At 51.7% G+C, this 14,434-nt stretch overlaps 1 protein-coding gene across 1 annotated transcript in view; it reads right to left on the bottom strand.

Annotated features, from left to right (window-relative positions):
* ADORA2B (adenosine A2b receptor) overlaps positions 1–7,183 on the bottom strand; it is a 14,493-nt gene extending 7,310 nt beyond the window's left edge. Inside the window, exon 1 of the mRNA XM_015646391.3 lies at positions 6,546–7,183. Coding sequence (XP_015501877.1) covers positions 6,546–6,910 — 365 coding nt within the window. The 5' untranslated portion in view covers positions 6,911–7,183. The remainder of the gene's footprint in view (positions 1–6,545) is intronic.
* Between the last annotated feature and the right edge of the window lie 7,251 nt (positions 7,184–14,434).

Below are 14,434 nucleotides of genomic sequence, written 5' to 3'. Positions count from 1 at the left end.
CTGTCACTGTCACACTGTCACTGTCACTATCACATTGTCACTGTCACAGTGTCACCAGCCCCGGCTCAGGTGAGCTCCCGGGGGCAGGAATACCAGAGAAACAGTCACACCCAGCCCTGGGGATGCCTCTCTGGTGGAAGGTCCCCTCCCCTGGGTCCCCGTGTCCCCAGCACCAGTCCCCCCTATCAAACAGGTTTAAATCCCTGTCCCAGCTCTCCTCCAGGCACTGAACCCTCCGGGGAGCGCTCCTTGCCCTGGGTGGGGACAGAGCCGGGAGAGGGGCAGCGCCCTCGGCTGTGCAGCAGCGTGGGAACGAGGGAAAGGGATCGAAGCTGTAAATGGCACTGGGGAACCCGGGATTCACAGGGGAACAGACACTGCCAGGGGCTCGGGACAGCGCCTGCTGAGCGCTGCCAGCACCGGCGAGCTGCGAGCGCCTCTCTCGCAGCGGCCCCGGGGCGTTCGCGTGTGGGAGGGATCTCGGCTGAGAAAAAGTGACTGAAAACTGAACTCAGACACCGAGGCTGGGAGCGGGGCGGGCTCACACCCTGCCTGGGGCAAACTGAGGCCAACAGAGCCCCGAGCACAGGAAGGAAATGAGCCCAGCCCCCTCTCCCTGCGCGCTGCTTCCACACTCCAGCATCGCCCAACATGCGAACAGCAGCAGCTGCCCCAAAACGCTCCTGTGCCTGCAGGAGAGTGTGATACTGGTGTGACACTGGTGTGATACTGGTGTGACACTGGTGTGACACTGGTGTGACACTGGTGTGACACTGGTGTGACACTGGTGCTTTGTGTTTCTGAGTCTTGAACACCACCCCCACTCTCCCCTGTTTAAGACCTCAGCCCCACCTTCCTCCCGGGCTCTGCAGCCCAGCCTCATCAACCCGCTGGGGCCCGGGGCTGGGAGTTTTTGTCCTCCCGAGCCTCACCCGGGGGCTGAGTTCCAGGTCCTGGCAGAGGTGAGGTGGGGCCTGGGATTCAGAGGAGGCTGTTTGGGTGCGATCCCGTGTCCCAAACAGCGCTGAGCGCTGCCCCTGTCCGTGCCCTGCTCACTGGGATAGCAGGTAAGGGTGGGAGACAGCAGATCTCTGCTGGATCTCTCTCTCTGCAATGAAAGGGGTGCACCCCCCTTCCCAAAGCTTCCAAACCACTGCCTTTCCACCCATCAAGCTGCTGCTCAGCTGCCCTCACTGCAGAGCCCTGACCACCCTCCCCAGGGGCCGGGGGACCTGGCAGGGTCAGCACTGAGCCCATTGTGCCTCATCCCAGCCTATTCCAGCAGCTCCAGGAGCCCGTCCCATCCTCTCCTCCCTGCCCGGCCAGGTTGGACAGAGCACCCAGCCCTGTTCCAGCACAAGGGGCACATCCCATGGAAGGTTTGAGCAGTGGGAAGGGGGAACATGGCCTAGAGCTGCTCCTGCAGGGACTGTGCTCTGTCCCTTGTCCCCAGTGGATCCACCAGCTCTGGTCCCAGTGAGACCAGGGCCCAGATGGCACTGAAGGGTGTAAGAGCAGGGACACACACACACACACAGGGACATCCCCAGGATGCACTCTCAGCTTATCTGTGGCTCATGCCCAGGCCTGATATTATCCATTGGATTAGGAGTTAATCCTCTCCTCTGTGCATTGCACACATTCCCTAAACATTTTGGTTTTGTGTATTTTCTCCAGCAGGTCAAAAGATCCTGCTTTATTTCAAAAGTTGCTTTTTTAAAAAAAGTTACAGATTGAGCTGGCCAAAAAAGAATAAAAACCTTCTAAATCCAAAGATCTGGGCTCTGACTCAGCCTGGAGATCAGTGCCCTCAGCCAACAGCCTGGAAGCATCCCTGATGTTCCCTGGCATCCCTGCTGTCCCTCAGCTTCTGCAGGAGCTGTGTCAGGGCACAGGTCCCAAAGAGGTCCAAGTTCCTTTTCCTGTCAGGACTTTTGTTTTTTTGGGAGGGAAGTGGCCTCAAAGGTGCAGGAAAGATATAAAAATCTGGAACATGCATTTTAAGGAAAGCAGGCTGCTCACAGCTAAAAATAGCTGTGATTTCTCCTCTCTACTTTATTACCACAAGGGCACATGTTGATTCCTGTGTATTCCCGATTTTTGTTGTTGAGTTTTGGCTGCATCCAAAGGCTGGAGTGAGTGGCAGCCCTGTGAGATCCTCCCACATCCCCTGGGCCCAGCTTGGCTGACACAAACAATGTGACAGCTCCATTGCTCAAGAGAACACCCCAGCCCTCCTGCCCTTGCTGGGTCTGCGGCACTTGCAGTTTATAACTCAGTGATAACCAGGGCCAGGCATAGCATCCTGTGGGATGGGGAGGCTCTGGAAGCAGGGATAAGGATGCTCAGGGAATGGGCACAGCACAGGAGCCACACACAGAATATTCCCAGGGGTTCAGATGAAGGGCAGTGCAAGGACTGAAGGAAATGAGGCAAGGGCACAGGGAGGAAGAGCAGCTGCAGTTCTGTGTGCTGGTGGCACTCACACAGTGGCAGCTGAACACCAAGAGGATTTTCTCTGCTCCCCAGTGGCTCCAGCCCTCCCACTTGACATCAAACCCCACCAGTTTGCTTTGCTGAGCAACAAGCTGGGAGTTGACAGGGACTGGGAACAAATCTTTGCTGGGGAAGGCAGAGGGAACCCCTCCTCTGCAGCAGAGGGGAGCAGTGAGGGCGGGCAGAGCCTCAGCATCAGCCACTCTGGAAAGGATGAGGGAAAACCAGCAACAATCCAAATTTAATCTGTCCCACGAGGATAGCAGGAAGGAGCTGCAGTGTTGCCTTCCTCATGTCAAAGCCAAGGGGGGGCAGCAGCTCCTGTGGGATACTGGCAGGAGCAGAGGAAGATCAGGGTAGCACCATGAACAGATCCTGATCCCATTAACTGATTGTGAATCCATAGGAGGATCCTCTGTCTGCAGAAGGGGCAGCAAGAGCTCAAAGATGTGCAAAAGGGAGAGAATGTGGCTGGGACCCTGCTCCAATTCATAGCAAAGCTTCCCTGGAACACCAGTCCTGCACATCTGCAAGGGGTAAAGTTGAAGATGGAGAGAACTAAACCCAGGACAAGCAGCAGATCAGCTCAAATCCCAGGGAGCTGGGGATAATTTTCCCATGCTGGGATGTTTGCCAGGCAGCAGCATCATATCCACTGTCCTGCAGGAGGTACCAGTGGACAGGGGCACACACAGCATACTGTTACTCACTGTTTCACTCTTTTGCCTTCCAAATACAGATTCTTTTCTCCCTCCCTAATTCCTGACACGTTTGTTCCAGGCATCCCTCCCTAGCTACAATTCTTTGCCACGCCAAAGGATTTGAGTTAACGCAAATAAAAGGAAACCGTTTTATTCCACCTACAAATCTTCTTTGGCTCACAGCTATGGGACAGTGGGGTGAAATCCAGCCCTGGAAGAAGCCAGAGAGCCAAAGTCTCTATGCCAAGTGCTCTCTGCAGGATGGATTTGCTGCTGTTGAGAGATGTTCGATTCCCTGGCTTGGATATTCTGCTTGGAGGAAGTGCTGGAGGGGGTCAGGCTGGCAGAGGAGAGCTGGGATGGAGCTGTGTCCCTGGGCACAGGGATGGGCACACGGGGGTGGCAGCAGCCAGGAGGGTGCAGGAAGAGGGGACACAGGACAAGGAGCTGCATCCTGGTGATGGCCAAGAGAGAAGGGACCCAGGAAAGGGCTCAGAGCTGCAGCTGCACAGAGTGGGCAGCGTGGGTGGGGGCTTCTCCACAAACAGTAAATTCATCAAAAGCAAACAAGCGAAATACGAGTTTCGAGGGACACAAAGAATTCATGGCTTCGGGTCAAATTCAGCAATATTTTTAGCCAGAAGAGGGAGGGTTCTAAACCACCATTTTTAAAATAAGATTTTTTGTTCTGCATTTCTCCAGATGAGAAGCTGTCAGTTCCTTCCCCAGTGAAGAAGTCTTGACCTCAAACAGCAGCACAACCACATTGGAAGGGTTGGGCAACTCAACCCAAAATCTGCCAGGTTGGTCAGGATCACTTTGCTTCACTGAAACCTCCCAACATCACTGTTCCAGTTTCACTGAAACAATTTTCCTCTTCCCCACGGGATTTCTTGGTTCAGCCACAGAGCTGAAAAATCCATTATTAGCCTGGCTGTAATGCAAAGTTCTGCTGTACCCCAGCCCACAGGCCTACCCAACCTCTCAAACAGCTCTGAAAGGGTATTAAATAATGTGGCACAGCCAGTCCTTAATGTCCCTGCTGAGCTTTCCACAGGGAGCTGATGGAGCACTGGCTGTGACAAGGACACTCATCTGCTCTGCGACAACCACATTATTTATGGTAATTGCTGGACAGGGCAGGGCACAAATCATTTTCGTATGAAATGAGGCCTGGTATCAGCCTCTGCACTGGCCTCTAGAATGGGTGTTTTAATGAGAAAAGCTTTTCCTACAGTCTCCATTCCTAGAAACTGATGATCAGCTTCCCGTTCCCACAGCACAAGGCTGATTCCAGAAATGGCACATGCTCCTGCCCAGAGAGGGTGGTGGGAGAAGTTCCCTGCCAGCAGCACCGTGGAGCTCTGCATTATTCCCAGGAATAATGGTGCTGAAGAGAAAACTCCAACCAAGCCTTGCTGGAAAAACCCTGCTGCAGTAGAAAAGGGAGCCTGTGTAGATTTATAACCTCCTCTATCCCCTTTTGGTCTTTGCTGTACAACTGAAAAAAAGCCTTTTGGTATCAGTCCCTAAATCTCCTGTCAGTGGCCTGTCCACTGTCCTGCTCCTCACAGGGAGAACTCGCCTCCCTGGAAAGGACTTTTTTACTCACTGGTTTCTTCTGAGAGCACTGAATTAGGCCTCAATGCCAAGAGGGAGTTTAATCCAAATTTTGCACCTCAGCCAGCCTAGGATGGGACTCCTTGGTCTCCATTTGTGTCCAGCTCGAAAGCACTCGTAAGAATAAAGATGTTTGTACAAACGGAATAAAAGATTTGGTGTGAGATGGGGTAAGGAAAACGAAGCTGGAAAGAATCCCAAAGCAAGGCAAAACTGCCCTGGAATGAACTGCCCTGATGGAGAGTCGAGCAAACGTGCTCAAGACCAGGATTGGGGGAAAAAAGCGTGGAGGAAACACTGGCTGTTCTGTCAGTTGGCAAAGCCACTTCCCTTCTGTGAGCACAGGAATGATCCCTCTGAGCATTTCTGATCCTCGGCTTCCCCCCAGATCTCAGCAGAGCAGAAACCCCTCACCACAGTTTCCTCAGCTGCAGAAAGTTGAGTTGCCTGTGGTACAAAAATAGTTATTGCCTGACAGCTTGTGGCCAGGGCTGTGATGAAACTGAACAATCTGAGCTGCTGCTGTGCCACTGCCCTGCTGTCCTGAGAAAGCCCTGGACAAATGGGTGGAAAAGACACCACAGCATTCTCCTGAGCCAGGGTGGGTCTGTGAGCCCGGCTGGGAGGGTCAGAAACAGGGTCAGGGATGCTGGAAACAACCTGTCCCTGTCCCTGTCCCTGCTCTGCTGCAGGTCTGCTCCCGCTTGCACGACATCCCCCGGAATTTCCATGCGCCGTGCTCTGATGATGCACAGCCACGCTTTTCCACCGCTGCCTGATGACTAATTAATGTTTGCTCAACCTATGGGAGGTCTCAGATGCAAGGTGCCAGAACAGGGTGAAAGGGGTTTTTTTTTCTGAGTACTTTTGGGGTGACATCACTGCTCGTGCACGAGAGATGCCGGGGACGAGCAGTACCCAGGAAAGCTGCGGCTCTCCGGAGTTCAGCTGAGGTCCCTGTGCCACACCTGCCCCGTTTCCCCACGGCCTCTGCTCTTGGCCAGTCCCCGGAGCTGTCCTGGACTGCCGGGGGTCGCTCCATCAGTGGCTCATTCCCAGGGAAGGACGACTGAGACACGGGGGAGACTGAGACGAACAAACTCAGGTCGTTCATAATGAAAAGACCGGGCTTTGGTGCACTTCAGCTTAAGGAAGCTGCTGCACCAGCCCACTGAGAGGTGCCTGCAATTTCTCTTCCATACAGTTTTCCCCATTTTAGTTCAATTCCCACGAATTAGAGGGAAAACAATTCATGTCTTGGATGCTGCACTTGGATGGGACTGAAATGTAAAACTCCAAAATCTGACGTGTGAATCTTTCTGCTCTTCTCCTTTCACAGCAGGAATTAGGAAAGAGTGGCTGCTCCTTTATTTAATTACCTGGGAGCTGCTTGGACACCACAATAAAGGGGTTGGATAAATACCTACACGGATGAGCCACAACCATCCCAAACACGGCCTTACACCACTGCAGGCCCCCGTGAGAAGCCACTGACCCTCCCAAGGCAAACATCCTCAAGAAACCGAACTTCCAGGTGTATTTTGAAGCAAGAGGTGTGATACTGATCCTAGTCCTGCAGCGAGTGCCAAACCTCTGCTATTCTCGTCACCTGTGTGCAGCAAAACTTTGGGGCAGGACTGGAGGTGAGAAGTTACTGCACGCTAAGAGCAGGAAGGTCTGACCCAGGCTGTCAGGGAACGTGGCTGCCCTCCCATTCCAATATCTTACCTCAGCGGGATCTTAATAGCCAGGTACCTGTCGATGGCCACCGCCAGCAGGCTGAAAATGGAGCTTTGGGTCAGCACCAGCACGAAACAGGCGAAGAAGAGGCAGCTGTGAAAATCCACCTGGAAGCCAATGCTGATGGTGATGGCGAAAGGGATGGCCAGCAACCCCACGGCGATGTCAGCCACGGCCAGAGACACCAGGAAATAGTTGGTGGCGTTCTTCAAGGTGCTGTTGATGGCCACAGCCCAGCAGACCAGCACGTTGCCAGCGATGGAGAGCACGGCGATGATGAGCTCCAGCACGATGTAGGTGGTTTTCAGAGTGTCCATGGCGAGAGCCCAGCACCGGGAGCAGGCGCTGCTCATGGGAAGAAGGGACTTTCCGCCGGGCTCCCTCCCGCAGGTACCGACACGCCACGGGGCAGCCGAACGCCCATGTCTGGGCTCCCCGCGGCCCTGGGGGGCCGGAGGGGCGCGGCGAGCCCCGGGTCGCGGCCCCCCGCTGCCCGCACGGCCCGGCCCCCGCCCGGCATCCGCGGCTCTGCTCAGCGCCCGCCCGCAGCCACCGCCACCCGCGGGGCCATCGGGGCTGCTCCGCCCGGGGCTGCTGCTCCTGGGGCTGCTCAACCGCCCGGGGCTGCTGCTCCTGGGGCTGCTCAACAGCCCGGAGCTGCTGCTGCTCCTCCACCCGGGGCTGCTGCTCCTGGGGCTGCTCAACCGCCCGGGGCTGCTGCTCCTCCGCCCGGGGCTGCTGCTCCTGGGGCTGCTGCTCCACCCGGGGATGCTCCTCCCGGGGATGCTGCTCCGCTGCCGCCCGCTCCTCGCGCAAAAGCCGCTGCCGGCGGTGGCGGGGCTATTTCTGCTCGTGGGGCGAGCGGGGCGGGGAGTGCGCGGCGCGGAGCCATTGGCCGGGACCCGGCGGCACCGGCACCGCGCCCCCGCAGCGCCCGGCCCCGGACGGCTCCCCCCGGCCCCGATCCCGCACCCCCGGCCCCGGACGGCTCCCCTGACCCGGCGTGCGCGGCTCCCCGGAGGTTTTGGGCACCGCTTTGCGCAATTCTCAATAAAAAGTTGCCTTCGCTGTCCCCAGACTCGAGGACTCCGGGTGCTGCTGCTGCTGTTCCGGGACACCGGGGTTGCCGCAGCAAAAGAAAAAAAAGTTCGCCACCAGGAGAGGCTCATCCAAAGTAAGGGATTTCACAAAATCCTGGCAGTGCTCGGTCTCTGGATGGTTATGGCACAGCGGGACATTTCCTGATGTAAGAAATGGCAAAATACCACGGATTAGCAAATGCCGTTACAGGGCAGAAGTGGTCGAGTTTTGGTCTAAGGAGCTTAAGGAAAATGATATCTGAAGGGGTTCTCTGCTCTGGTGGATCTTAAACCAGCCTGGAAGGTGAAGATATTTAATAACTGGTTACCATTTCATTGCAGGTTTCATGCTTTATATTGCGTTCACCATCAAAACACAGAACAGAGACTGAACTTCCCACCACTGCTGAAACATGCAGCAGCACTGAATAGTCCAGGGTAGAAAGTGGAAAAAATTACAAACAATTAAAGAAAAGAAACCTTCCTATAGCAAACAGAAAGTAAAAGACATTGCCATTGACTTTTTTTTATTTTTTTTTTAAACAAAGTTGTAAACTAAATCCTGTGGAAGGGAATGCTTTCTAAGGATCCAGAGTTAAATCAGAGCAAAAAACGTGGGGAAAATAGGACTGAAATGATTCCTTTGGTTGTAGTAAAAATGGAAACACTCCTGCTGACCAGCAATGCTTTGGGTCAGACAAAGGGGGACTCTTAATTTATATTGAACAAAGTAATTTTTATCAAGTTGGACATTTCAGGATTCTGAAAGCAAAGCTGTGCCAGAGGTACATTTAATTTGATGACAACACACAGAAGGATCTGCACACATGGGAGCATCGCTGCCCTTTGCACTTTGGATTCTGGGCACTCTACTGTCACAGAAGAACCAAGTCCACAATGGCATTTACAGGGAAACCCTTAAATCCCAGAATTCAAACCTCAGTGTTTGCCTGGAAGTGCCCTGAAAGGAGCAGCAGAGTTTGAGGTGAACTCAAGGTTCACAGCCCCGGGTCTGGCTGCTCCATCAGTTCTGACTGGATCCTGAACTTGCCCACACTGGTTTGGTTTATTTATTATTTTGGGATGAGTGCAGTTTCCCTCATGCAGAGCCTGTTATAATTGTGTAAACTATCATGGAAAAGCACTTTTCTCCCCAAAGGGATGGATTTACATCAGGGTTTTTACACACATTATTTTCCTAGTGCTGGGACGTGCCAACAGCCACCTTCTTCTGCTTTACAGCACCTCAGCAAAACCAGAATTAACTTTCTGCATAGATGGATACATTTTATTAGAGAAAGATCTGCTTTTGTGATCATAGAAGCTATTGTGATCATGGAAGGATTACTACAGGCTGAGCCCAGGGAAATTGTGGTTTATCAAGTCAGTCACAAACAGAGAAAACACTATTTCAGGTTCTGATGAATGGGTTGTTTGGGCAAGGTCTCTGTGAGACAGGTAGAGAGGCACTGAATATTGTGGGTTTTGCATTACAGGGAGATTCATGGCTCTCCAGAGCCGCAGATCCTGTGCCAAGGTCCAGTGGTTTGTTCTGGCAGTAACGTGCAACTGAGCTTACTCCCAACACAATTCCTGCGAGGGGAGCCAAGGACAAGTGTGCTCAGCTCTGTTGTACCAAACGTGGTTAAATGCTGCTGGCAGGAAGAAGAGGATGAGCCCAATCCTAGATCCTGACCTCCAGCTGTGCTCTTTGAGCCCTCTTAAAATATCTGGCATCGCACACCCAACCATGAAACACCAACTGAACGTGCTGCCTTGTGGAACAGCGACCTGAGCACTGCCAAACCCTGGGCTCCTGGGGCTCAGGGGATCCATAGGTGAGAGGGTGAAAATTTATCTTCTGGAATCTGTGAAGGAGCAAGAAAATCACATAAGCATCGAGGTAAACACATCCCAGAGCCGGCAGGCAGATAGGTGACGAATCCATTCAAGAATTGGAGTGCAACAGTACCACGGCAGCAGCGGAGCCCTGCTGGATGCTCAGATGTCAGACACAGATGAATCACCACTACTATTATTTTCCTGGATTCCACTTCCCTCCGGGGATTCGCCTCCCAACACTCACGTAGGGAACAGCAGCAGCCCCAACCTGCTGCTTTCAAGTGCGAGAACTGCCCCGGCTGCTTTGTTCCGAGGGAAACCGATTGAAAGGGATCCCACGTTGTGAGCGGCGCTGGGAGATGGCAGCGGCACCCTGGAGCTGTCCCCGCGCCTTGGCAGGAGCCCTCCAGCCCCGTACGTGCTGTTCCTTCTGTCGCTGCCGTCCCGGGGGAGCGGAGCTGTCGCTTCGGAGGCCGAGCTCTTCCTGCAGCCCCTGTGATCTCTTCTGAGCAGGCTCCGGCTGCTCCGAGGACTTCCTGAGCGAGCTCTGCCTTCACACCTCCAGTGCTCTTGGCCCGGCCACAAAGGGCTGGAGAGGAGTCCCACTAACACATCCCTGCTCACACACCCAGCCAGGGCCCGGCCCGAGCTCTGAGCACAAAGAAAAGCTCCCGAGCCGGCGAGAGCTGAGATGGTTCTTGCTGGTCCTGCAGCCAGATTTGCCAGCTCAGAAACTCCTCAGCAACCTCCACAACAATTTTTCCTCTCAAAGCTCACAGAGTTAAAGAACAAGCACTGAAGCGGGAGTAACTCTGCTGAAAAGGGACACAGATTTCGTCTGGCTATCAAAAATCAAGGTGGATGCCACATAAGAAGTTCATCTCTCTTGCTACTTCAGGCACATCATCACATCGGCTTTGGCAGCCCTGCATCGACCTCTGAGTGCTGCAGTGGTGGGCAGGGCTCTCTCTGGGGTGGTGCAGGTCATCAGCCCAGCACTGGTGGCTTTGCAAACAGAGGAGCTGCCATCCATCCCTTCCCATGGAGGGCAGCTCCACCCCAAAACTGCCCAAGACATGAGGGAATGGGAAATCAGGAGAGACAGAGGCATTGCCACCAACCCGGCAGTGCTGGCACCGCCTCCCATCCCCATCCCCATCCCCATCCCCATCCCCATCCCCATCCCCACTCAAGTCTCCACTGGTACTTGTGAGCTGTTTTCCTGGACAAGACACAGCTTGTCCTGAGCCTGACTCCAAGAAAGGATTCCCAAGACACAACACAACCCCTAAACCACAGTGCAGGTACAAAAACCCTCTTCAAAACGCTACTGCCAGGGACAGGCTGAACTGCTTGGTCTGCCCAAGCCAGGTGAAAGGAATGTATGTTTATGGATAACCTGCAGGCAGTGACACCTCTGCATGTTTATTGCCCACATTGTGCTGAGCATTAGCACATCAAAGACTCCTGATGAGCCCTGAATTAAATGATGAGAAGAAGAAAGGCCCAAGGTGAGATCTGTAGCTGTAGGGCTGCAGGCGTTTTGCCGGGAGAGATGGAAAGTAAAGACTGAAATTCCAGGGAAAGCTATTTCCATACTGGAGATTTCAATCATTTGGCAAAACCCTTGGAAACCCAAACAGAAAAACTTCGTTAAGATTGTTAAGATTGTAAACTTCAGATGAGCACATTTGGATTTTCCTAGTCCCCATGGTCATTGCCAGATAATATGTGTATTATCCTGGGATCTCAAACTGGTGCTTTAAATTAACTGCAAGAACTCATCTCACAACAATGCAGGTGTGTAAATTCTTTAGAAATTGTTTCATTAGAAAGCAAAGAAGTCACCACAGGACTGAAAAAAAAAAATAAATAAATCATTAACGACTCCACCAAAGCAGCTGAATTAAAAAGGATTTTGGCTGAGTGGAGGCCAAGGTATGAGAACGTCATTTTGAAGAAACTTTTCATTTTTCCTCTGTGTTTGGTTTTGTGTACTAACCAGCTTCTGGGGTGGAAAGCCAAGTGCCTTTTCCAGCAGGATTTGTGAAGCAAAGCTGCTGCTCAAGCCCCTTAGTGCTGAGCCCTGCACGAGGCTCCCAGCAGGTACTGGGCCCAGTGTCTCCTTTATGCTGGTGGAGCTGGTACAGCCAATTTCCCGGAGAAATCAATGGGAAGCATTGTGTTCCCAGGCCAACATCAGCTCCAGAGAAGCTGGACAGGCACTGATGCCCTTTGCAATTCAAAGAACCCGTGTTTGCTTCATTCAGAGCTGAACTGCTTCCTGGGCAGAACCAGGAGTTCATACTCTTGAGAACTTGCTGAGTGTCCTCTTCACTCCCATCAACACTTCACAGCAAAAGGAGAAGTAGTTCTGCTCCCTGCTGAGCCCTGACATCAGGGAAATGAATCCTCATCCTGAGCCTTTAAAGCAATTCAGGTTCATGTACAGATGTGACATTTTGAGCTCCAAATGAATGCAACGAAAGGTCCTGAACGGGTGCAACACAACTGCTCTGAATATGGAATTATGCTCAAATACTAGAGAAAAGCAAGATTTAGTTCAAATCCCTCAGCTGGCTTTCTCTATGCAAGATGAGCTCATGATTTATAAATACCTGTTATTACTATTATTGAGATTATCTGTGGGTGTCAGTGAACTTAAGACAGAAACCTGTGGTGTTCCAGAGCTCTGAAAACCACTTTTGATCCCCAAATATAGGGCTCCTTTCACAGGCAGGGCCAGGCAGGTCACTCAGGGGTTAAAAGCAGCTTAGCTGTGGTGAAGGGAAACTGCAGAATACACACAAAAATACAAATGAGCAAATACAGGGGCAGGACCAACCTTCCTGTGCACAGGCAGCTGCCAGCAAACACTGAATCTGCACTCAAAACCAGTCTGAACCCCAGTGTGGTTATAACACAGCCCCTGTTGGACTGCTCCATCAGAGATGAGGATTTGGTTTTCTCCATGCTCTACAACCACTGGCAAAAGGAAACCTGGTGCTGTTAAAGCCCAAGAACTTGGTTACTGTGGTTTCCATCCTTTCAAGACTCAGAAACCCCCTGAGCTCAGTCCCTCTGAAAGCAATGTCTAATTACAGCTGATGGGAAAACTGCCCTGCACTATCCCATGGCATATTATTTATTATCAGTATTGTTAACCCCTCTGCAAGCCTCAGACAGAATTTTCCCTTCCCAGAAGGGCTCTCCAGGGCTGAGCTCTGCAGAGATTACTATTTATTAATAAAATGCATTATTATTTATGGATAAATATTTTTATTCAGACACATTCGGGTTGCCTGGGCTGAACACTTTCACTCACAGTTTTCACTGGACCTGACCTGGTTGTAGTTCAAATTTGGGTAAGGAAAGTAACAAATGTTTTATAACTGAAAAAAACCGCAAGAAAAGTCATGGTTGCAGCCTTACTTGCCGTGAGTTTCATCCTGTTGGGAGAATGTTGGGAATGTCCTGACAAATCGCTCACCTGGGGAGTTCCTTTGTCTCTGTGATTAGAGCCTGGGAGTGGCTTCCTGTGAGAGAAAGGATGAACTAACCGAGGATGCAAAAGTTACAACACATCAAGGTGGAACACAGGTTTGAACTGCTATAATTCTTTTTCTTTTAAATTTAATTCTAATTATTTTTCTTTTAAACCAAGAGAAGCTGCGACAGGAGCACTGCACAGGTGTGCAGCTGTGTGGAACAGGTTAAGAAAGGCATTTGCTCACACATTAATTCTCTTAATCTTGTTACTTTAACCAGCTTAAACTCTTGCTGAGGGGTGAGAATGAAGCCTCGGTCACTGCTGTGTATTTAAGAGGGGACAACAGTTCACTTTCTGGATATGTGAATAATGTTTACCCACGCTGGCATTTTACAGCTTCATTTTCTACCTGTTATGCTCAATAAAACCAGTGACTCCACACCATCTGACTCTCCTGGGTGACATTTACTCTAGGGTCCTGCTCCATTCCAGTATCAAACTGAATAATTCTGTGAGGCTTCAGCCACCTGGTTCTGACCTTTGCAGCCCATCTGGAAGACTCTATTCTACTCACATTGCTCATGCTTCTCTTCCATCTGTTCTGGTTTCCACCTTTCACCAGTCAGGAAGGAAATTCTTCTTTCCATGTCAATCCAGGTTCTCCAGGCATCAGGAGTCACTTGGCACTAAAAGCACACAGAGCCACAAAGCAGCCCTGGATCTTGTCCTCTCACCCCACCTACAACCACCCACCAATCACCCTGAGAAAACACTGGCCTCAGCTTTCATTTTCATTTTGGTTTGCTGAACCAAACCTATCCATGGCTATCACTCACTGGCCATCTCCACAGAGAATCCAGCTTTCCCCACACAGAAATCAAAGCACCAGGAGTGTATTCTGAAAAGAGACAGCAGAGCCTGGGAGCATCATTTAATGTCTGGCATTAAAAATCCAAGGCTGAAACACAATACTTAGGTAGGGAAAGGCAAAGTAGTTTGGGTTATGTAAATGACAACTTTTCCCACAGGGTTTTCACCTGCCCAGCTGGACACAAACACACCTGAGAGGCCTGAAGAGTTTTAAATGCCCACTTATTTTAACATCCCATTTTCTTTTCTGACTCAGCAGCTTGATTGTTCTGGTATTTCTGCCACCACCTTTGTGAGACAAAAGCAGCCTCTGTGACAGTGTTCTGGAATTTGATCTCAGCCCCTTTGAAAGCTCTGTGAGTAGAGGGGATGGTGGCTGGAGAAGACTCCAAGGGATGTTTCTGGCACTGTGCACATACTGCTCACCCTCTGCAATGTTCTGTCACTGTCTTCCAAGTGCTTTGAACTCTGGGAGCTTCAACCTCACCTTCCAGATTGCTCAGGGCCCCATCCAAACTGGCCTTGAACTCTTCCAGGGATGGGAGATACTTTGGATTTTGTGTTGTGTGTAGGTAACTGAAATATTTCAACAAACC

This window comes from Parus major, chromosome 19 (assembly GCF_001522545.3).
Source record: "Parus major isolate Abel chromosome 19, Parus_major1.1, whole genome shotgun sequence".
Lineage (NCBI taxonomy): Eukaryota > Metazoa > Chordata > Aves > Passeriformes > Paridae > Parus > Parus major.
Note: the sequence above shows the minus strand (reverse complement) of the source record. Positions and strands in the feature narration are given on the sequence as shown.